Below are 25,233 nucleotides of genomic sequence, written 5' to 3'. Positions count from 1 at the left end.
AGAAAAGTGAAATGACTTGCTCAAGGTCATTTAGAAGGGTCCAGGTAATGTTGATTTCCTTTGTACCAAGATCTGTCTGGTTCTCTGCCTCTGTAGGCTTTTTTTCTCCCTACAGGCGAGGTTACTTCCAGACTCCTTTCCTCCCACATCCCATCCTGACCCACATGTAGGCTTGGGAATGGATATTGTATGTAGAAATATGGGATGTTCGAAACCCTGATCCAGCCCTTGAGTGACCCGGCATCACACCTCCACTTGTCTAGACATAAGCTTGGACCTTATTTTTTAAAACCAGGCTTCTGACTCGTTCCTGAGACCCAACCAACCCTCCTTCAGGTAATTAGGTCTGTTGGGATAACTTTCCAGTCCTGCAAAGAGTTCCGTTTTGATTGCAACCTGATGCCCACTGCCTGCCTGGCTGCCTACTTCTCCAATTCCAGATCCTTCTACCAGGTCCTTGATTCCCCAAGGTCACAATGTTCAGGGACTTGAAATCAAAGAACCCGAATGCTGGCTCCATCACTCTGTAAGTAACTCTCTGACTTTGGGCATATTATTTAAACTTACAAAGTCCCAGTTTCTTTAGCTATCAAATGGGAACTATATACTCTTCTCATAAGGTTATTGGAAGGAGTAAAGGAAGTATGGTATGTGTAAGTAATTAGTACCTACGCACATAGTGGGTACTCAGTAAATGTGGGGAGACCCTAAATCTGCCATGCACCTGCCATGCTTTTGTAGTGCCTTGCAGGATCTTAGCAGTGGCAATTTTCTGCCCCAAGTCGCTCATTTGGGGCCCTGGCTGGACATCTTCTACTGACTTCTTGAGTAGTCTTTCCCCTAGCTCCTGCCCCCTTCAGTGGCCCTGTTGGGCTGCAGCAAACTACACCAGGTGGTCTGTCAGAGGAGTCAACATGACTCAACCCAAGGGTCAAGGGGGCTAGAGAGATCCACTTCAGGAGGACAGCAGTCAGGAAAGCCCTGGACAGGGCCAGAAAGGAGGACTGAGGGCAGCAAAAATGAGTTCCTCAAACCTATTCACGGAACATGCATTTATGGCACAGGGCATTTGCTGTGGACCGCCTCTAAGTGTTACATCTTAGGAAGCCTGACAAAAAGGATCCATAAAATATATGTCTTACGTAGTTGTTTTATAACCACTCAAATCATGAAAATACTGTAAGACCACAAATAGCCACATTACATCTTTTATCACAAAATGTCTTCCAGCATCAGGATTCATTACCAAAACATTGGTCATAAGAATCACTTGATGAAACACCTTTGGAAAGTAATTAAAAAAAAAAAAAAAAGCGTGGTGGGGAGCACCTGGGTGGCTCAGTCGATTAAGCGTCCAACTCTTTTTTTTTTTTTATGTTTTTTAACGTTTTTACTTATTTTTGAGACAGAGAGAGACAGAGCATGAATGGGGGAGGGTCAGAGAGAGAGGGAGAAACAGAATCTGAAACAGGCTCCAGGCTCTGAGAAGTCAGCACAGAGCCCGACGCGGGGCTCGAACTCACGGACCGCGAGATCATGACCCGAGCCGAAGTCGGACGCTTAACCGACTGAGCCACCCAGGAGCCCCAAGTGTCCAACTCTTGATTTCGGCTCAGGTCCTGATCTCGAGGTTTGTGAGTTCGAGCCCCACGGATCCTCTGTCCCCCCCTTTCTCTGCCCCTCCCCCACTCGTTCTCATTCTCTCTCTCTCTCGCTCACTCTTTCTCTCTCTCAAAATAAATAATAGGAAAAGGAAACTAGTACTTGTTGCCTATCTAACAGTAAGACTGGTCATAATTGCTAGAAGTTAGTGTTTCCAATCTAATAAACCTTTGGGCCTCCTTTTTAATGCCATATGATAAAATTACAGCAAAGTGTACTGGGCCATTCAGTGCATCTTCTGAGACATCTCGTTGGCGTAGCAGAATAAGTTCGAGTTAAGAATTCAGCACTGGTCATTGCCCTTTTTTTTATAGGAGCCTCCGCCCCCTGCCCTCTGTCACCCATCTAGACGGTGACAGAAGTGGACAAAGGAACTCTGTTCTTTACTCTTGTAACTCACCGAACTATCAAACATATATAAACCTTCCCTTGAAGATAATGAGTTTTACTCATGGGAACAAGTGACATAATTATTATTTAAGATTGATTAAACTAAATGGTAGAGAAGTTAAGCCAGATGTCCCTTATTCCTTAAACAGATTGTTCTCAGTGTAATAAACGTTACTAACCATGATTCTATTTATATCATATTGCAATTCTACATATGAGCTTAAATCAGGAGTCTGGTGGTAACTGTACATGTCCTGCCATATTTTAAGAAAATGAAGAAAAGGACAGAAGGTATGGGAGCTGCTTTGAAACAAATGGCTTAAACTTTATCGACACACACACTGACAGTTTGCACAACTGGGTGTTTCTTTAAGATCACACACAAAGAAGACTATTGAGGGAGCACCAATGAAATGAGGCTTATAATAAAAGGTTTCCTTTAAATAGAAAATTCTGACTTAATATATTAGTATTGCCTAAGAGGAAGTCCGCACTCACCCCCGTGGGATGGATTTAACAATGCCAGCATTGTAATTTTTTTCCAGGTTGGCTCCATATGAAATGGCTGTAGCAATTATTGTCTGAAAATAAAACAAAAGAGGTTAAAAAAAACCTCCATGTTTTAACAACTCCTTTTTTATTTTTATTTTTTGTCTCCTCATTGGGAAGTCTTCCCTGTTGGCTTCTTTCTTTCTTTCCTTCTTTCCTTCTTTCTTTCTTCTTTCTTTCTTTCTTTCTTTCTTTCTTTCTTTCTTTCTTTCTTTCTTTCATCCAAGTATAATTAACATATGGTGTTATATTAGTTTCAGGTGTACAATATCATGGTTCAACTTTTCTATACTTCACATCGTGCTGGTCAAGATAAGAGTGTTCTTATTTTCCCCTTTATCGATTTTACCCATCCCCCCCCCCCTTCTGGCAACCACCAGTTTGTTCTCTGTATTTAAGATTCCAGGGGGTTTTTTTTAGTTTGTATTTTTCTTTGTTTGTTCATTTGTTTTGTTTCTTAAATTCCACATAGTATTTGTCTTTCTCTGACTGACTTATTTCACTTAGCTTATACTCTCTAGCTCCATCCATGTTGTTGCAAATGGCAGGATCTCATTCTTTTTTATGGCTCAGTAATATTCCATTGTCATATATACATATATTACTTGATATGTAGATATATAGATATACATACCACAATATCATATATATATTACAACTTCTTTCTCGTCAAACCAATTAATGCTGAATTTTCTAATTACATGTTTTACTTACCACAATTACTTCTATAGGAATAGGGACTGGAATTTTGTGCTTAAATCGATCATTTACTTCCTTAACTGCCATACAGATGATAATGGTGAGTAATCCAGCAATAAAATCAGCAAGATTGGTGTGGCCAATATTTTGAAACATCTCAATCAGAGTCTGTAAAAAGAAAATAATTTTATATTCTTCCCATGTGAAAAATCATATCATCATCGAAAGCACTTAAGAATTTCACATAAAATCATAAAAATGTGTTGGCTAACACAGAGACCATTAAAAACAGCCAGTATTTGATATATATGTACCAAGTTATTAGTGATGGTTAATTGGGGTGGTAAAACCATGGGTGATGTCTACCTTTTAATTTTTATCTGCATTTTTTACAATAAAATGAGATGTTTTAAAAGAAAAAAATCATTATATGTTGAATTTTATTTGCATAAAAGTTTTAATGTTTATTGACTTATTTTGAGAGAGAGAGAGAGAGAGAGAGAGAGAGAGAGAGAGAGAATCCCAAACAGGCTCCATGCAGGGCTCGAACTTACAAACTGTGAGATCATGACCTGAGCCAAAATCCAGAGTCAGACGCTTAACCGACTGAGCCACCCAGGTGCCCCACTTGCAGAAAAGTTTTTAAAGTTTATATCTTAAAGTGGTTTTACAGGGACTATTAAGTGACCTAATTTCACAATGTTGATGTGGTATTATTGAGACTAAAAACTGATAAACCCAAAAGTCCCAATTTGCCAGTATTTTAGCTAAAACTCTTCCCAAACCTGAATTATATGGGTGGTAATAAAAATACCTGAATACTTCATATGTAGATACATAGGGATTGATCCATTCTTCATGGCAGAGAAAAGCTACTGAATTGATATATAGTTCAAATATAATTTTTTTTGGAAATTAATTTGGTACTTAGTTGAAACTTGAACTGAAATGACTTTAAAAACACAACTCTTTCCAAGTGCACAGATAAGCCACCTCAAGAAAAAGCTAGTTAACTCCAAGAAAAAGCTAGTTTTGTTTTGTAAATAGGAGGTTTCTCGGAATCAAGGAAGATTAGCAAGGGAGAATCCCAGGGAAGAACACTAATACCTTTGTTCCGGCAGCTTGAGTTTTATAGAAGGCATGACTTAGGAAGGTATTCTTTAATTCTTTGAGACAAATAATCTCTCAGTGCAGGTTACTTTTTTCGAATGGTCCTTTTATAGGTATATTTTATATGAAAATAAAGGAATGGAGCATCTGATCATTTATAACGTATTTGTTACTTAATTTTATAGGTAAGCTGTATTTAAAATAATTATACTGGGGCGCCTGGGTGGCGCAGTCGGTTAAGCGTCCGACTTCAGCCAGGTCAAGATCTCGCGGTCAGTGAGTTCGAGCCCCGCGTCAGGCTCTGGGCTGATGGCTCAGAGCCTGGAGCCTGTTTCCGATTCTGTGTGTGTGTCTCTCTCTCTGCCCCTCCCCTGTTCATGCTCTGTCTCTCTCTGTCCCAAAAATAAATTAAAAAGTTGAAAAAAAATTTTTTAAATAACTATAATGACAATCCAGTAACAATTATGTATAATAAACATTAAGTGATCTAACAGTCATTTTGCTAGCAACTCCAACTCTCTGGAGAACATTCAAGAGTAAGGAAATGAGGGGAGACGCTTTCATGCCGGCAAAATACGTCCACCAAGTCCTTGAACTAGAGTTCAAGCAGGAAGCCCCTTGGACTTTCACTCAGAGTATTTTTGCTCTTGCTTTAAACCCAAATTTACGTTGCCTTCCAGAGTCAGTGAAAATTGCTAGAGGCAGATACACTGATAGCAAACGATGAAGCCAGTGATAGCCCGGTGAAAAAGAGAAAATGGAGGAGTACCACAAGCAGACACAATAACTCAGGAATTTAGGGCGTCTGTCCTAGGAGCTAACAGTCCTACATGCCTCAGAGTCATGATGGTATTGCGTCTGGCCCTTCACATCATCAACTTTCTTTCTTTCGTCTTCTTTTTTTATTCTCAAGTTAGCTAACATACAGTGTAGTCTTGGCTTCAGGAGTAGAACCCAGTGATTCATCACTGACGTATAACACCCAGTGCTCATCCCAACAAGTGCCCTCCTGAATGCCCATCACCCATTCAGCCCATCCCCTCCACCTATCTCCCCTCCAGCAACCCTCTGTTTGTTCTCTGTATTTACGAGTCTCCTATGGTTTGCCTCTTTCTCTGTTTATATCTTATTTTTCCTTCACTTCCCCTATGATCACCTGTTAAGTTTCTCAAATTCCACATCATCAATTTTCTGATGACAAGCCTCATTAATTCACAAGCTAGATACAATATTTCACTTAACTGTCTACACAATAAAGGTTTACTTTCAACTCAAGAGGGGAAAATTCAAACTTAAAAACAATCAGATAACTACCCCAGTCATAGAAACATTTTCACCTTACAAAAATTATCACTCTTGGATTCCCATTTAATCTATGAGAGTCACTTAGATCTTTGAATAAAAAGCACTTCTAGCGTATTAAAAATGTAATATGAGTCACAAAAAACAAAATCAGTTTATACTATACAATTGCGTTAAACAAGCATATAAACATATGAGTTGCATATATATGAGTTATTTCTTCCAAAAAATTCTTCAATAAAAAGTTTAGTCTACATGGAAATAAAATTCACCCAAATAAACTGAAGTAGTCAGATTGTATTCAAAGACAATAGAAACGAGACTCTAAGAAAGTACTAAAAACTAATTCTAATTTAGATTACTATGGAAATACTTATTAAATTTGTTTAAAAGGTGGATACACATATAAATCCATCTTTCAACCTAATATTCTGAATAGTTCAAATCATAATAATAATCATTTCCGTGATGGAAAATATTATACTATTTTCCTACCATGCTCAGAGAATTTTAGGACCATTTCACTTAGATAATTTCTTCCTTCTTTGCCTAGCATTACCTTGGGGTATGAAGCCAGAAGAAAAAAATATATACCTGATATTACATATGAAGAAGTTTGTCAGTTAACTTTTGGTGCCAAATTTGTTTTTAATTCATCTTTATAAATATAACAAACCCGTCATAATCACCCCCTTGTAGTCAGGTATTTCCTCCTACCAGAAACAACTTTTGCTCATATGTAGATCAACCCTTAGAGCTTCAAGTGTTCTTTCCTTATTATAATGGCTTGATTTTTATAAAACGGAACAGATACAGAATAGTGAATCTGCTCAAGCTTAATGGTGGCTTTCAACACCCTCATCATCTGGGCAGAACTTTTCAGTGTGGTCTTTCTCCTCATTAGAGGAATAAAGGAGGAGGTAGGCATCACTTCAGTAAGCAAGCAGAAACTCTTCCTTTGTCTATTGAGACAAGCCATTCAAAGTGAATGGTAGGAAAACATACTCTTTTTTTTTTATATAGAGTTGTTCAAAGTTTATTTATTTTGAGAGAGAAAGAGAGAGAGAGAGAATGTATGCAAGCAGGGAAGGGGCAGAAAGAGAGGGAGAAAGAGAATCCTAAGCAGGCTCTGTGCAGGCTCCATGCTGTTAGTGCAGAGCCTGAGGCAGGGCTCCATCCCATGAACTGTGAGATCCTGACCTAAGCTGAAATCAAGATTCAGCTGCTCAACTGACTGAGCCACCCAGGAGCCCCAATATACTCACTCTTAAGTGTGCTATGTGATTTGCTTACACAATTGAGTAGCTACATAGTGGGATGAGAAGTATTATTAATTCTGAATTCCACTAGCATCCTTTCATTCCCCCTTCTGCATCCTATATTCAGTGTCTCTGGCATTTGCTAATTAAAGTTTTAGTTTTTCATACTGTCCCAATATTTCCTCCTCCAATTCTTTGAATTAATCACCTTATTTCTTGGGAGGAGTTGGGGAAGGGAAACAATCCAAAGTACAACCTTATAACAAAAGGGATGTTAAGTTACTACATGCCAAGGAAATTATCTTACAACAATCTTCCAAATTTTCCTGGACGGAATCCATGACTACTCTGCATTTGTTGAAGGGTTCTTTCACAAATGATTGCTGCCAGTAATGTCATAAGTGAAATTGTCTGTTCAGGTACTGAGTGGTTCATTCAACTCTTATGCAACCCTTTCCAAATCTGCTGATCCTTTGTTTTCAGAAGAGCAAGCTTAGAGACATGATCACACAGGGAAGATTGAGATATATTCATCCAACCTGAGTGGCCTGGAGGAATTCTCTCAAAATTCTATGATATACTCTAACCTGAGACTTCAAGAATAATGTTCAACAGAACATAAGTCACATAATAATCATGTTTTTTTGACCTTATTCTAGTATGTCTTGGTACTTTTGTCCATGTCTCAAAGTGGGGTCATTTGCAACAAGCTTCATCTTAAACGTAGTCCTAGGAAAGACACAAAGAAATGGAAAGACATACCATGTTTGTGGGTTGGAAGAACGAATACTGTTAAAATGTCTGTACTACCCAAAGCCATATATATACATTTAATGCAATCCCTAACAAAATACCAACAGTATTTTTCACAGAACTGGAACAAAACAATCCTAAAATTTGTATGGAACCACAAAAGACGCTGAATAGCCAAGGCAATCTTGAAAAAGGAAGAAAAAACTATAGGTATCACAATACCGGGGCTTTATACTACAAAACTATAGTAATCAAAACAACATGGTACTGGGGCACCTGGGTGGCTCAGTGAAGCGTCTGACTTTTGATCTCAGCTCAGGTCTTGATCTCAGGGTCGTGGGTTCAAGTACCAGCATGGTACTGGAATAAAAACAGACACATAGAGCAGTGGAACAGAATAGAAAACCCAGAAATAAACCCACAATTAAACGATCAATTAATCTTTGTCTAAGTAGAAAGGAATCTACAATGAGAAAAACAGTCTCTTCAACAAATGGTGTTTGGAAAACTGGACAGCAACGTGCAAAAAATGAAACTGGGCCTCTTTCTTATACCATATACAAAAATAAATTCAAAATGGATGAAAGACCTAAATGGGAGACTTGAAACCATAAAAGTACTAGAAGAGAACCCAGGCAGTAATTTCTGACATCAGCCATAGCCACATTTTTCTAAATGTCTCCTGAGGTGAGGGAAATAAAAGCAAAAATAAAGTATTGGGACTACAAAAAAAAAAAAAAAAGTTTCTGCACAGCAAATGAAACAATCAACAGAAATGAAAGACAACCTACTAAATGAGAAGATATTTGCAAATGACATATCCAATAAAGCATTAGTACCCAAAATATATAAATTTAAAATATGGGAAGAATTTAAAAATTTAATTTAAAAATGGGCAGAAGACATGAACAGACAGATATTTCTCCAAAGAAGATACATGATAAGATGCTCAATATCACTCATCATCAGGGAAATGCAAATCAAAACCACAGTGAGATATCACGTCACACCTGTTAGAATGACTAAGATCAAAGAAACAACAAATGTTGGCAAAGATGTGGAGAGAAAGGAACTCTCATGCAATGTTGGTTGTAATGCAAACTGGTGCAGCCACTGTGGAAAACAATATGGAGTTTCCCCTGAAAGTTAAAAATAGTATTACCCTATGATACAGTAATCACACTACTGGGTATTTACCCAAAAACCCCCACAAAAACACTAATTCAAAGGGATACATGCACCCCTGTGTTTATAGTGGCATTATTTACAATAGCCAAATTATGGAAGCAGCCCAAGTGTCCATGGACTGATGAATGGATAAAGAAGAGATGGTATATATACATACAACGGAATGTTACTCGGCCATAAAAAAGAATGAAATCTTGCCATTTGCAATGATATGAATGGAGCTAGAGAGAATAATGCTGAGCAAGATATGTTAAAGACAAATACCATGATTTCCCTCATATGTGGAATTTAAGAAACAAAACAGATGAGCAAAGGTCAAAAAAGAGAGAGACAAACCAAGAAACACATTCTTAACTGTACAGAACAAACTTACGGTTACAAGAGGGGATGCGGGTGGGGGAATGGGTAAAATAGGAGCTGGGGATTAAGGAGTGTACTTGTCATGATGAGCACGGGGCGATGTATAGAATTATTGAATCACTACATTGTACACCTGAAACTAATATAACACTGTGTGTTAACTACACTGGAATTAAAATAAAAACTTAAAAAATAAAACGTAAAACAGAGTCCTAGAAGACAGGAAGAACTATTTCATTCTCCTGTTGGCGAGGTCCCCCAGTGGCCAGGGAACCAGGTTAACCGTAGGCCTGAGCCTCCTGTGATCTGTGTGGAGGCAGCCCAAGCAATGTTCACGAAGAGGTGAGTACACTCAGTAAGGGGTCTCTTGGTGGATTCAGGGGTCAGTGGATTCATACAGGGAGAAACTAGTTCCTAGCACATAGGAGGTGGTCAATAAATATTTATTGAATAGATGAACTGTATGAATGACAATGAAGGAATAAATGAATGAACAGCAGGCAGGAAACGTGGGAACGCAAGGAAAAGCAAGATGTGCCAGGGACTGCAAATGCAAAGGAGCCTGTCAGAGAAAGGGACTCAGAAGCTTTCAAATGAACCAAGGACGTGGTTGCAAAAAAAGCAACAATGACAAAAATAATCCTGTGTGACAAAAAACAGCCTGTGTTAACAGTCTGGGTCCTTGAGAAGCGAACACTAAGCTCCAGGAGGTCTAATCACCATAAAAATAATGATAACAGTAATAGCAACAACAATAATGGTAATAATAACAATAATAATAATAATAATTTACTGAACTCTTCCTAAGAGCCAGGTATTGTGGTAAGTGCTTTACACAGATTTTCCTTTATTCCTCACAATGTTAAGAGGCAGCTACTATTATTATTCCCATTTTACAACTGAGGACACTGAGGTGTATAGGATGTTAAATTTAACATGCCCCAAATCACGTGGGTAGTAAGTAGGCAGTGGAACCAAGATTCCAGCTCAAGTCTACTGAAGTTCAAAGTCCCTGACTTTTTTTAAAATTTGTTTAATGTTTATTTATTTTTGAAAGAGAGAGAAAGAGAGTGAGCTTGGGAGGGGTAGAGAGAGAGGGAGACACAGAATCTGAAGCAGGCTCTGGGCTCTGAGCTGTCAGCACAGAGCCCGACACGGGGCTTGAGCTCAAGAGCTGTGAGATCATGACCTGAGCCGAAGTCAGCCGCCCAACCGACTGAGCCACCCAGGCACCCCCAATAGTCCCTGATTAATCACTGGGTTATACTATCTCCTCTACCTACTCCCACTGCTTAGCACAGTACCCAGCTTATAATAGGCACTTGGCAGTATTGGTTGAATGTATAGAGAACGTGGGATTATGACACTGTTGTGAAATTGAGCAAATTCCTGACCACATCACTAATTTTTTGCATATGAACACATGGCCTTACATTGTTTTAGAAGCTAATACGTGGGTCAGTAAAGGACTGAAACCCCATTCTCAAGGCTAGCACATTTATTTGGCATAGTATCATCCTCCCCAAGCTAGAATGACATCATGTTACTATCATTATCATTTTTCAAGCATCAATAGCATGCTTTATATAGAACACAGATTTAGATCCAAGAACTTTTTCAAATCTAATTAGTGTGATCTACATCCTTCTTTTGCATCTCTTTTGCATGTTGATCACCTCCGATTCTGATGTTCCTTTTCATCTATAATTGCTGAGACATTTACATTATGCATTTTATGGACTCTCACAGTTAAAAAGGGCTTTAGAGCTACAGCTCCAGTCATTTCGTTTTACAAATAAAAAAAGAAGCCTTGAAATGTGAAATAATAATTTCAACCTAACTACTTTTTTTGAGTACTTGTTAATGCTTCAGCCTCTGGGCAAAGTGCTTCTCTTACACCCTTATTTAACTTAATTATGAATACAGATATTGTTACTAATTCTATTTGGCAGAGAAGGAAACTGAGGTATGGTGATTTGCTCATATAACTAATATATACAAGAGTCAGGATATTAATCCAGGATCCAGCTCTAAACCTGAGCTTTCAGCCACTATCCCCCATGATGTGTCTACGGCCACTCAACTTATCAGAGGCCACTTGGAAACTGGAACTCAAGTCTGTGGCATCCCACACCAGACTTCACTTCACTATACCACTTTGTTTTCCTTCATATTTTCAAGTGCAGTGACACTTGTGGAACCATTTTGACCAGTTGAGAACGATGCTTTGTAAAATCTGCCGTCTTCAATGTTACTCCTGATTCTATTGCTTTCTTTCAGAGAAGAATGTTTTCAATGGCTTCCCAAAGTATGGCATGGAGGAACATATGCTCTCCAGACTCAGGGTACAGAGGAAAAGAACAGATTTTTCTCCGTGAGCCATCTCCGGAGTAAAACGCCACACTTACATAGATAATGGAGAGAACGCCATTATAGTTTTTGGTCGAAACGTTGAGAACGATCTTCAGCTGTGAGACGAGCACTTGGAAGGCAGCAGCTGTTGTGAATCCGCCAACCAAAGGATCTGCCAAGTACCTCACTATGAATCCGATCTGCAAAGCTCCAAATATCAACTAGTATGAAAAGGAAAGAAGTTAAAGTTTGCCTGGAAGAAGGACCAATTCTCTTGAACTATTAACAAATTAAACCCAACACCATTTGGGGTGTCTGGGTGGCTCAGTTGGTTGAGCATCCGACGTCCACTTAGGTCATGATCTCACGGTCGTGAGTTCGAGCCCCACGTTAGGCTCTGAGCTGACATCCCAGAGCCTGCTTCCAATTCTGTGTGTCTCTCTCTGCCCCTCCCCACTCATGCTCTGTTTCTCTCACACAAATAAATAAACATTAAAAAAAAAAATAAAAATAAACTTAACACCAGTTAAAACTCTGGTAACCTGCTGATAACACACAAATACTTGTAGGAAGCAAATCTGGATTTCCCAATGCCCCTCCTCCACCCTAAAATTTGAAAACTGTGGTAACATGAACCTTGAAGTGTTTCTGGATATGTAATGTGTAAAAGCAAAAATCATGGGACTTATTCCTCTGACTTTCAGATCCCATGGCTCTGCTCACTGGGACACTTTTTGCTCCTTTGTGCATTCTGTATTCTTCCCTTCCCTCATTCTCATTATAATCACACATGGGGCACCTGGGTGGTTCAGGCAGTTGAGCTTCTGACTTGGGCTCAGGTCATGATCTCATGGTTCATGAGCTTGAGCACCGTGTCGGGCTCTGTGCTGACAGCTCAGAACCCGCTTTGGATTTCTGTCCCCCTCTCTTTGCCTCTCTCTCTCTCTCTCAAAAATAAATATTAAAAAAAAATTTTAATTAAAAAAAAAATCACACATGTTCTGATTTTTTTTTCTGTCTCTAACTTTGATAATACCTGAGCCCTAATCAGGGGGTCTTGCTGACTATTTCAGCATCTGACCTAAAACAGTAGAAGTTAAAAAATAACTTTGGGGGGGGGTCCAATAAATCGCTCTGTTGTGCTTTTAAATGAATCTTTAAGTCCACATGCTTTACACTCAGTTATTTCAAATAAAAATCATGCCAATTTACATTTTACTTGTCATCCCATTACCTGTATGATGCCAACCAGAAGAGTAAGGGTGCTTGCAATCAATACTCTTGTTGCGTCTCTAGCCTCAGAGTCTATCACGGTGGCATTGAGTGCAGTGCCATTACTGCTGGATATGCGAAAGTGTTCGTCGGGGGCCATGCTCAGAACAACAGATCCCACCATTAAACTGACCACAGGGAAAGGCCCTGGGGAAGAAAGGCTCTATCAGTTAGTAATTATTCATCATACATGTTTAGGTTCAACAACATGTCTACATAGGATTAGAAAGATGTGTGAAATTATTAGCTGTGGTTGGGAAAATATTGCTTCTTCACAAAAGAAGCCCCCAAAACACATGCTTCAAGGCATTCGTGACCCAGAAATGAGCAAGAGAGACATGTAGATAGGCAATTGTAAAATAGCATTTCGGATGCTTTGTGAATACTCAGGGGGGTTGTCTAACCAGTCTTTGTGCGGTCTTTGTGTGAACTGGGGTAGGGGTGGGGGAGTTTCCTGGCAGAGGTGGCCAACAAGCTGGATCCTTATTTGTTTCATCTTACTTATTCCATATAAGCTCATTCCCTAGAGCATCTGGTGTCCTGATCCCTGCGGAGCTGAGTACCTTGATCCATATCACAGGGTCCCAATTAGGGTAAAGAAACAGCAAAGAGAGTACACTGTTTCTCTTTTTCTCTTTTCAAAACAAATTATTTTTTCATATCAAATGCCAGTCTAGAAGATTCTATGTTTTAAAAGTATTCCTTTTCTCCCATTCACTTCTGATGTTTTTATCCATGATGATGATCCTATCCTTTCATCATGGGAGGCTTTAACAGTTGGGAGGGCTCAGTATCAAAATCCAGTAACCTGGAGTGTCTAAATGGATAGAATACCAAAGAGAAAAAAAACAGCTTCTATGTTCCTCACACTGTCAAGCATTTGATACTGCTAGATTCTCCCAGGTGAGGAAGGGTTCTCAATCAATAACCTCTTCCTGATCTCCTTCCGTAGACAAGGCAATATGCTAGACACTGGGGACAATACAACTAAGGACAAGGATATGGGTTGGAGATACAGTAGATGGTTGTATGTGTTTCAAGAGGACTGTCCAGGTAGACACGTCTAGCCAGCAGATGGATGTAGGCGCAAAATTATCTCAAGTATAAATGTCAAAGTCACAAAATAGCATTAAGACATTCATTTACTAGAACATTCTAGCAAAAGAGAATTCAAATTTTAGGAACAGCAGAAAATAAGCCTATTTTGAGCCATACCAAGAAGGAAAGCCAAGCTTAGTTTCTAAATAGTTTTGGCACAACTTTGCTGGTCTTCCAGTATTAGTGACTTAAAATGAGTATAGTTTTTAATGAAATGATGACTATGGATTTGATGAACATTATTTAGTAAATGATAAGTTAGTCTAGTAAAACAGGAGGTTTGAAGACCTCTTGAAGATATTTTTACCTTGTCATTTTCTATTTTGGAAGAGAACACTTTCTAAATATGGAGTCAAATTTATTACATTAAGAAAATGAAAATATGCTAGAATTTGAAGGTAGGCTGCCATTTTGACCAATCTCTCAATTTTCTCCTCTTTATAAAAAAAAAAAAAAAAAAAGTGGGGCGCCAGGGTGGCGCAGTCGGTTAAGCATCCGACTTCAGCCAGGTCACGATCTCGCGGTCCGTGAGTTCGAGCCCCGCGTCAGGCTCTGGGCTGATGGCTCGGAGCCTGGAGCCTGTTTCCGATTCTGTGTCTCACTCTTTCTCTGCCCCTCCCCCGTTCATGCTCTGTCTCTCTCTGTCCCAAAAATAAATAAACGTTGAAAAAAAAAATTAAAAAAAAAAAAAAGTTAAGTATAAACTTAATACTGAAGAGATGGTACTTTGAAAGCTAAGAACCACTGCGTCATTGAATAGGAAAAGCAGGCAAAGCACTGAAGGCCTATTTTCCCGGAAAACATTATTAACAAAGATATGGAAGCATAATACACATACTAGAGCCGAAACACGTTAAACGTGAATAAATATAATTGTAGTATATGCTTATAATTACCAACTGAGATGTGTCTTGATGTTCCAAAGATAAAATATGTTAGGATAGGGAAAAAAGCAGAGTAGAGACCATATCCGACAGGAACGGCAGCCAGAAGAGCATACGCCATGCCTGAAAGTACATCCAAAATGATTAAATTCACCAACAAAAGTTATGGTATTATTTCTACTGTGCAAAGAAAGACCTTTTCAAAGACAGCCCCACTTTGCAGCTTGCCCAGAGTGGTCTCCTTATGTTGCCTACAGTCTGAGGCTATGCAAGGATGCAGAACACGGTCTAAATCAGCTGAAATAATGATGGTGTCCACACAACGCCTGTGTAAATGCATTGAATTGACAGGTAATCCAAATTACCCAGTGATCAGACGAGTGGAAAAAAGAAGTCAAAGCAGTTGGTTAACATGGTGATCAATTCAGTCGGGGAAATACAAATCAAAACCACACTGAGATACCACCTCACGCCAGTCAGGGTGGCTACAATGAACAAATCGGGAAACAACAGATGTTGGTGAGGATGTGGAGAAAGGGGAACCCTTTAGCGCTGTTGGTCCCCTTTTGCGCAGCTGGTGGGAATGCAAACCGGTGCAGGCCCTCTGGAAAACAGCATGGAGGTTCCTCAAAATATGAAAAATAGAACTACCCAACGGTCCGGCAATTGCACTACTAGGTGTTTATCCAAACGACACAAAAGTGCTGATTCAAAGGGGCACGTGCACCCCAATGTTTATATCAGCACTATCAGCAAGAGCCAACTTATAGAAAGAGCCCAAAGGTCCCTTGACTGATGAATGGATAAAGAAGATGTGGTGTGTGTATATATAGAGAGAGAGAGAGGGAGAGAGAGAGAGAGAGAGAGAGAGAGAGAGAGAGAGTATTACTTGGCAATCAAAAAGAATGAAATCTTACCATTTGCAACAGCATGGAGGGAACTAGAATGTATTAGGCTAAGCGAAATAAGTCAGTCAGAGAAAGACAAATATCATATGATTTTACTCATATGTGTAATTTAAGACACAAAACAGATGAACATTGGGGAAGGGAAGGAAAAATAAGATAAAAACAGAGAGGGAAACAAGCCATAAGAGACTCTTTAATTTAGAGAACAAACAGAGGGTTGCCGGAGGGTTGTTGGGCGGGGGGAAGGGCTAAATGGGTGATGGGCCTTAATAAGGGCATTTGTTGGGATGAGCCCTGGGTATTGTATGTAAGTGATGAATCAGTGAATTCTACTCCTGAGACATTATTACACTATATGTTAACTAACTTGGATTTAACTAAAATAAAAAAAAAATTTGTAATTTCATCAATTCGGTCCAAAGGCTCAGACCAGTTTTGCACATAGATATTTTGTGTGAATGCAGTGTTTCTCTGTGTTCAGAGGGACATAAGCATTGTTGCACTGCCCTTTCCACCTTTCTTGTTAACAGAAGTTAGGTCCAAACAAAGAAAAATATGGCAATTATACACAGCAGCAGGCAAGAAAACTCTGCGAGGTTTCCTCCGCTAAGCTGTCTGTCCCAGGAAGCCTCTGGGCCCATGTATTGCGGTATGGAGAAATCTCAACTTCTCTGTGTACATGGGAATTGGAAGACCATGATGATGAGTTCTTTTCCCTGGTTAAGCACTTCTTAGGTAGTCAGCACATCTTACTTAAATTACTTTCTCACATTTCACTCACTTACAGTGAGAGAAAATCAAGCCCTTTGATCACTGGGCCCTTAACAAAGGATTACATTTAGAGCAGTTAAAAAAACAAAAGGCGAAAACAACCTAAATATCCTGGCTCACAACTGCCCCATGTTAGCTACTGAATGAATGTCTCAAAATGGAAAAGTTAACTAAATTATACTTTGCATACTGTAATTCTATCACATGAAATTGATGTGATATGTAGAAATACATTTCCTAACATGGAGATACGTAAAGAACAAAGAAAAAGCGAAGAAAAAGCAGGATTCAAAATCGTGGTAAGCATGCCTGCTCCCCCTTTTATAAAAGTAAACATGCATGTTGCATGCACAAAAAAATTCTCAAAAGATTTTAAATAATATACTAAGTCATTTCGATATTCAAAGACTATATAATATAATAAATACCCATGTATTCACCATCTGGCTTAAGAAATAAATTGCCAGTGGGGCACCTGGCTGGCTCAGCTGGTACAGGGAATGACTCTTGATCTCAGGGTTGCGGGTTTGAGCCCCACATTGGGTGCAGAGATTACTTAAAATCTTGAGGGAAAGAAAGAAAGAAAGAAAGAAAGAAAGAAAGAAAGAAAGAAAGAAAGAAAGAAAGAAAGAAAGAAAGAAAAGAAGGAAGGAAGGAAGGAAGGAAGGAAGGAAGGAAGGAAGGAAGGAAGGAAGGAAGGAAGGGAGAAATCGCCAGTAAAGTTACAACTCTATATACTTTTCCTCCATCACATCCTTCTTCCTCCCTCTATCCCTTGAAGGCAACCACTATCCAAAATGTAGTGCTTATCATTCTGGCATTTCTTTATTCTTTTACATAGATATGCATTTGTGTGTCTAGTAGGGCATTTACTAAAATATTAATGGGTTTTCTACATGGTAGGATCAAAGGAGACTTATAGTTTGTGGAAGAGGTATTTTTTTCATGTTCTTTGTATGTATTTTCTAGTTTCCTACAATAAACATTCACGCATTCATTCAACAACAATTGATTATGTACCTACCATGTGCCAGCACTATTCTAGATCTGGGAGTGGACAAAAGAAAGTATCTGCCCTTACAGAATTTGTATTCTAGAATAATCTGTATGCAATCATTTTAATACATGAATTACAGCAAGAAATGGCAATAATCACTCATCCCAAGAAAATGCAGTAGAATGGTGGCTCCACAAAGGGAAGAAGGAGCAGGAGATAAAAACAACCTACTTTCTATGACTTTTTCCAAGTCTTTCTCAAGCTTCACTTCCCTACACTGGGCTCTGCAGTGTTTACAGGCCTGACAAAATAGGGACTTTTTCTGTTTTCATACAGTGTCCTACTTAGGGACAACCGCTACCCAAATATATTGTAATCAGCTTTATTACAAAGGAATTTGGTGCAACAATTTTGAAATCACACCATTTGTAAAGAAATCGAAGCCATCGGTTTAAGCTGTGGAATCTCTGTGCTGGGGGCCCTCATGTGCAGGATGGTGGCCTATGTCGACAATGGTGGTACTAACAAATGTTTGCAAGCATCTAGAAGGCAAAGTAGAAACTGGAGAGCAGTCTCCCCATAGTTGGGAATGAAGATAGCCCTAAAATGCCTGCATTGATCTTTTGCTGGCTGGTGAGAATTTTTTTTATAACAAAAGTCAAAAAGATCCCATTATCCTTCTCAACAATCGGTTTCTCAGTAAGTTGAGCCTGACCTCTCTGATAAGTTACTCTCCCACTCCTCGGCCATCCAGCCAGTGATGTGTCACGGACCGAGCCACCACTAGACACGATGGCACCCCCTCTGAAATCTGTTTTGAGTTCTCTCTCCCAAAACACATCCTAGGCTTTCAGCTCACCTACTCCAGAATCGTTGTTGCAACATTTCTGTGTCCTCATCTGTGTCCTCATGAGGCTTCAAAATCCACTCTCTCCCTCTCTTTGGTGCCCTCCTGTCTTCTCTTGCCTCCTGTCCATGTAATTTTGCAAACACTCCGAACTCCCTTGCTTCTCTCTCTCACCTTCCCTTTTCTTGTCTCGTAAAACCCCAGTCTGGTTGAATCCAAACATCCACCTTTTGGGTGACATTTGAGCATTTGAGTGGCTAGAGAAGCTGGACCAGAGACCAGATAATTTGCATTTGGGCTGACCCATCTCAAGGGAGATATGTGACCAGGAGCCCCACGTGGGGACTCCGGACTGCCTGGCGGCCCAACTCCACATCCTTGTTCTGAGCAAGACTCAAACCTCCCAAAGTTTCCTCAAACTGCTGCCCTCCCCCTTCTGCACACAGACATGGTTCAGACATGAATCTCAGACTCCACCCAAAACACAGAATCCATAAAGAGATGCTCTGAATTTGCTTTTCACCATAATTTCAAACCCCTCTACACTTGCACCATTTTTTTCTTTCTTCCTTTAAAAATGGAGGAGATCTCCCCCTTGTCTTTAAGGAGCAACCCTCCTACTTCTGTCCTTGAGCCCCATTCACATTCACCCCTTCTCACCACTTTTAGTTTCTCCTCCACCTGTTGGGCCATCAATGCCTTTCTCTACAAGGATATTCCCACTAGTTCCCAAATATGTTCTAGTATCTCTTCCAGGAAAAGAAAATGAAATCTTCCCTCATTCTACCTCCATCTCTTTACCTCTCTAGAGTTACAGCTATTTTTCTACTCTGGGTCACAGCAAACCTTCTCAAAAGCATTGCCTGTGTCCCACCTTTAAGCTCTCCCCTGAAGAGTATTTGACACTATTGCCCCTCTGTCCTTTTTTTTTTTTTAACGTTTATTCATTTTTGAGAGACAGAGAAAGACAGAGCACAAGTGGGGGAAGGGCAGAGAGAGAGGGAGACACAGAATCTGAAGCAGGCTCCAGGCTCCGGGCTGTCAGCACAGAGCCCGATGTGGGGCTCGAACCCACGAATCATGAGATCATGACCTGAGCCGAAGTCGGACGCTCAACTGACTGAGCCACCCAGGTGCCCCTGCCCCTCTGTCCTTTTAAAAACAACCTCCCCTCTTGGCTTCTGAACCCACATCTCTCCAATTCTTTCTCTCCAACCTCCTGAGCCTCCTTATGTTTCCTTGTGGCCCCACCCCCCTTATCTTTCTGACCTCTGGATGGTCCAGCCATCTTCTCTTCCATCTGTCCCTTCTCCCTGGGTTGTCTCAGGCATTCCCACTCTTTTATATTTTTTTAAAGTTGATTTATCTATTTATTTTGAGAGAGAGAGAGAGAGAGAGAGAGAGACAGAGAGAGAATCCCAAGCAGGCTCCCCAACCCCGCAGCAGTCAGCACAGAGCCTGAACCCCACAAACCGTGAGACCATGACCCAAGCTGAAATCAAGAAATTAAGGGATGGAGGTTAAACCCACTGAACCACCCAGGTGCCCCGCCTCTATTTTAAAGATCACCTCTACAGCGATGCTTTCCTGATTTTTCTGTCTAGCTCAGACATCTCCTCTGCTCTTCACACTTGAAGTAGCTCCAACTCAATATTTAGCATTTCCACTTAGAGATCTCACCTACATCTCAAACTTAGCATGTCCAAAAGGACACTCTTCACTTTCCATCCCAAACTGCTTCTCAGCCAGCCTTTGCCATTGTAATAAGTGACATAACCATCTACCCAGTTGCTCAAGCCAACAACCTTGGAGCCACCTGTGATTTTCATCACACTAAATCCATCAGTAGACATCAGCGACTGCTGCTCCAAAAAATATTTCAAATCTGTGTGGATCTCTCCATCTCCTGCCGATCTGGTTCCAGCTGACACACCTGTCCTCCAGGCTGGGAGGGGTGAGGCAAGCCAGGTGCCTGAGGCACAATACTTAAGGAAACCTTCTGAGAGTCAGTGCCTCACTGTCTCATCCTAATCCCAGCCCTGCCCAACCTTATCTCATTCAGTTCACCAGCCGCCACCCCTCACGGCACCCACCCACACTAGAATTCTTGAAAATACTGAACTCCTTTTGGCCTTGGGCCTTTGTTTGGTAAACTCTCCCTTCTGCTCTTGTCATGACAGTCTCTTCATCCTCTGGGTCTCTGACTGAATTTCACCTAATCAGTAAGGACTTCCTTGACCATTCTATCTAAAATAAACACTCCAGCGGCGCCTGGATGGCTGAGTTGGTAGAGTGTCCAACTCTTGATTTCAGCTCAGGTCAGAATCTCAGGGTCATGGGATCGGACCCCGCGTCTGAGTGGGGAGCATGCTTAAGATTCTCTCTCTCCCTCTGTCCCTCTTCTCCACTTGTTCTCTCTCTCAAAATAAAGAAATAAACACTCCCTCTTCAAAGTAATCCATATTATAGAGTATTTAGTCCAACACAATGGATTAAATCTATCACAATCTGTAATTACTTTTCTTTTTATCTTTTTATTTATTTAATTAATCCCTCTGTCTACATTCAAAAAGAACTCCATGAAGTCAGTATCTGTGCCTGTCAATAAACCATTTAATCCTCATGGCTGAACACCTGGCATCCAGAATTGGTTTTTAAATGTCATTAAGTGAAGGATGAATGAATGCATGAATGAACCAGGTTAGCCTCCCCAAAATTTCGCCTTACAATGATAATTTTATAAAAATAAAAAAGATTTAATGGATTTCTCACCTATGGAAAAGGAGTTAATAATAGTTTTTGTGAGGATTAAATAAGATAATTGGCCAAAGCCAGCCTAGTGTCTGATACTTGATAGACAGAATTAAAAGTAGGGTTAATTCTCACAAGATACTTATCTATGAAAATTTGGGAGGTATGGAAGTTGAAATCTCATTTTTTGTATATAAAGATGATTCATTATCAGAAATGCAATTCAGTCCTCCTTTACCAAATGTTGCCATCTATTTTGTGCCAGCCTCCGTGCCAGGCACCAGCTACACAAACATTAACCTGATGGTCCCTGTCCCCCAGGAGTCACACAGAATTGCTCCGTCACAGCTGTTAAGAGTCCACAGTGCGCATGCTCACGTGGCATCACCGAACTATGTACCGCCCAGCCCTACCTCCTCTCCCATCCTCCTTTGTGACTGAAAACATGGGTGGTCAGGACGGGGCTCCACACGAGGGGCACAGAACATCCTCCTCTGTGGAAATCTACCTGTCCTGCTCTGAGTAATCTTGAGAGCCTTATGGGCAAAGGTTGGTTCATGACATTGCTCAACGACTATTACTAACTTCTGAAATAGTCCATTTTCAAGCCATCTTTCTACACACATCCCTATCCCATTCTACTTCCCATTATTTGGCAATCTCAGACTTAACCTTCCCAGAAGTTCTACTCTGACAGCTCAACCTCTAGGAAGCCATTCCCAATCCCCTAAGGCTGGGTTGTGAGCCTCTGTGCATGGTCACTTCTTAGGCCTTGTTGCCCTTGTCACAGCTCTTGTTGAATGGTTATTATCCACTTTCCTATTGGACCATGAGCTCCTTGAAAGCAGGTGGTACACCTCATTCATGTCAGCATACCTAGGACTTGGAGCATATGAGGTGCCCCATAAAATTACAATAAATAAATGATACTTCTGTTTCCATGGTCCAGGACTTTGTAGAGTTGGGGGGACGGCAGAAGCAAGGCAACGGGGATGGGGGCCGAGAAGAATGCCCATACTGCTATTCACCAGCTATGCAACAGATTTCCAAGATGTTCATGGAAATATAGCATGAAGCCAGTTTAAAAACAAAACAAAACACCTCTGTTGAGACATTTTGCCAGAGATTAAAATAAGGTGATGGATTAAAAAAAGGAAGGAGGACAGAAAGAATGTTTATATATAACACTCCAGGCTAAAACACTTCGTTCACTTTCCCTTAAGCCATTAAAAAAATTTTTTTAATGTTTTACTTATTTTTGAGAGAAAGAGAGACAGAGCACAAGTGGGGGGAGGGCCAGAGAGAGAGGGAGACACAGAATCCGATGCAGACTCCAGGCTCTGAGCTGTTAGCACAGAGCCTGACGCAGGGGTCAAACCCACAAACGGTGAGATGCTGAGCTGAAGCCGGACGCTTAACAGACTGAGCCACCCAGGTGCCCCCCCTTAAGCCACTTTCAAATTGCAGGTCAAGGCCCATATGTGGGATGCAAAATAATTTAATGGACTGCAATCATCATTTTAAAAATATAAGCAGAATAGAACAGGACAGAATAAAAACTATCAGAGCACATCACTTGTGGTGGGAGTGAATAACTATTTCACGAAACTTGAGATATGTGTGTGTGCAGATCACGATGTAATGTATATTTCTTACTGTGAGTTGTGGTCAATAGAGATTGGGAAGTTACTGCTTAGATGCTAGGACTCTAGTTGAAGCCATGCGGCTAGAGAAGCAGTAGGGTTTCCCAGGAAGAGAACTCTAAGGAAGAGGAGAAAAGAGGCGAATCTATCCACTAAGGGGCTCTAGAGGAAAGACAAAGATCTCGAAGGGTAAGCAAACATTGGGTACAGACCCCTGGGAGTCAGGAGGGAGTTACGAACTGCTGCTGGAGACTGTAACTCTCGATCACGTGGGAGCCAATTCACCAACACTTACCTTGCAGGGTGCCCACCAGGCCAGTACTAACTCCCGAGATGATGTCACTAAGCAGCCATTCCTTGATTCGGTACTTGGGGAGCCAGTCCAGGATGGGCAAGAGAGTCTTCAACACAGCCAGGCCTCTCTTTCTCGAACAACTGTCAAAGGGCAAGAAAATGGAGTTTCTAGTCCCATCTCTGCCATTACCAACAGCAAAGCACAACGTTTGAGCTGGACCCCGCTGATCTTTACAACCGTTTAGAAAAAGAGTAAGACTTGCATGGAAAATACTAAGCCTCAAGCGCTTACCATGCTTTTGCCAAGAACTCTATCTACTCTTTTAAATGCACTGTGCTAGAAAACACAGGATTAAGTGTCCCCTCCCCTCTCCCACCTTTGTAATCCTCTGAGAAAATATCCCTACACAAGGGCCCATTTTCTAGACCAGCCACAGATCGATCAATGTGGAGTCTCTAAGTGGAGATTAATTTTCAGACTTCTAACCCAGGCGCCTTCTACTACTTGTTTGACTTTAAAGAAAAACAAACATGCTCTGTTTATTTTGGCGATGCAAGCTCGGAGCCAGTGTATACAAAAATCTTAACATGATAAATGTATATATTTTGCTGTACCTCGCTACTTAGTATTTTTTTTTTAATTCAGCATACCATAGACAAAAGGAAACAAATATTAAGAGTGTATGGACACTTAACAGGAACCCATGGGGGAGGGGAAGGAAAAAAAAAAGAGAGAGAGATTAGAGTGGGAGAGAGCCAAAGCATAAGAGACTCTTAAAAACAGAACAAACTGAGAGCTGATGGGGGGGTGGCAGGTTGGGGAGGGTGGGTGATGGGCATTGAGGAGGGCACCTGCTGGGATGAGCACTGGGCGTTGTATGGAAACCTTTTGACAATAAATTTCATATATCAAAAAAACACAAAAGAGTGTATGGACATTATTAGACTCTTCATTCAACTAAATTATTTCAATTATATTTATGAGACAATTGGAAATTTTGATGTTCTCCATATTAAGCAATCATTTTTTAGGTGTGATAAGGGAATTGTGGTTATTTTTTCTAAAGAGTCTTTAGAGATATATACTGAAATATATACAGATAAAAAGATACACTCTGTGGGATCAGCTTCAAAAAAAATGGAGTGGAGGCAAGTGGGTGGAAATAGAGCGTGGTTGTTGAAGCTGGGTGGTGGGTAAAAAAAGGAAGGGGGGGCTTCATTATACTACTTTGTCTACTTTTATATGTGCTTATGTTCTGTAATAAAAGAATTTTTTTAAATTTTTTAACATTTATTTTTGAGAGACAGAGAGAGACAGAGCAGGAGCGGGGGAGGGGCAGAGAGAGAAGGAGACACAGAATCTGAAGCAGGCTGCAGGCTCTGAGCAAGCTGTCAGCACAGAGCCTGATGTGGGGGCTTGAACCCACAAACTGTAAGCTCATGACCTGAGCCGAAGTCGGATGCTCGACGGACTGAGACACCCAGGCACCCCTGTAATAAAAGATTTTTAAAAAGAAAGAGAATCTGGCAGCAGCTGACAGTTCTAGTTTTTGTTGGTGATATCTAATTATGGATGGCCTGTTTGGGTTTAGAAAGTGATGGAGGTCTCCCTGGGGGTCCCACTGCCTGACAGGAAAGAACTTGGAGCACGCTGTGCTCTCCTGGGTTCCTTCCGTGTCTCCCAGTGGCATCCTGCCTAGAGGAGCTTGGGGCTTTCAAGGACTCCTGGTCAGGTGATGGCTTTACCCATCATCTCTTTTTAAATTTTTTTTTCAACGTTTTTATTTGTTTTTGGGACAGAGAGAGAGCATGAACGGGGGAGGGGCAGAGAGAGAGGGAGACACAGAATCAGAAACAGGCTCCAGGCTCTGAGCCATCAGCCCAGAGCCTGACGCGGGGCTCGACCTCACGGACCGCGAGATCGTGACCTGGCTGAAGTCGGACGCTTAACCGACTGCGCCACCCAGGCGCCCCACCATCATCTCTTTTTAATCGAGCCCCTTTCTTCACTGTTCTCAGCCTGGCCTTCACAAGAAGACCATAGGAACCCTGTGTACCCCCAAGCGCACTTCAGGTGTCTCCATGAGAGGAGGGAGGGAGAGAGAGAGAGAGAGAGAGAGAGAGAGAGAGAGAGAGAGAGAGAG

At 40.8% G+C, this 25,233-nt stretch overlaps 1 protein-coding gene across 3 annotated transcripts in view; it reads right to left on the bottom strand.

Annotated features, from left to right (window-relative positions):
* Positions 1–25,233, bottom strand: part of SLC26A4 (solute carrier family 26 member 4) — a 53,214-nt gene that overhangs the window by 26,349 nt on the left and 1,632 nt on the right. For all 3 annotated transcript variants that reach the window (XM_040472936.1, XM_040472937.1, XM_040472938.1), the window contains exons 3-8: positions 23,091–23,230; positions 14,891–15,001; positions 12,859–13,043; positions 11,681–11,845; positions 3,316–3,468; positions 2,551–2,633 (exon numbers count right to left, since the gene is read on the bottom strand). In XM_040472936.1, the coding sequence (XP_040328870.1) occupies positions 2,551–2,633; positions 3,316–3,468; positions 11,681–11,845; positions 12,859–13,043; positions 14,891–15,001; positions 23,091–23,230 (837 nt within the window). The remainder of the gene's footprint in view (positions 1–2,550; positions 2,634–3,315; positions 3,469–11,680; positions 11,846–12,858; positions 13,044–14,890; positions 15,002–23,090; positions 23,231–25,233) is intronic.

Source organism: Herpailurus yagouaroundi, unplaced genomic scaffold (genome assembly GCF_014898765.1).
Source record: "Herpailurus yagouaroundi ecotype Mexico unplaced genomic scaffold, PumYag 100, whole genome shotgun sequence".
Taxonomy (NCBI): domain Eukaryota; kingdom Metazoa; phylum Chordata; class Mammalia; order Carnivora; family Felidae; genus Herpailurus; species Herpailurus yagouaroundi.
Note: the sequence above shows the minus strand (reverse complement) of the source record. Positions and strands in the feature narration are given on the sequence as shown.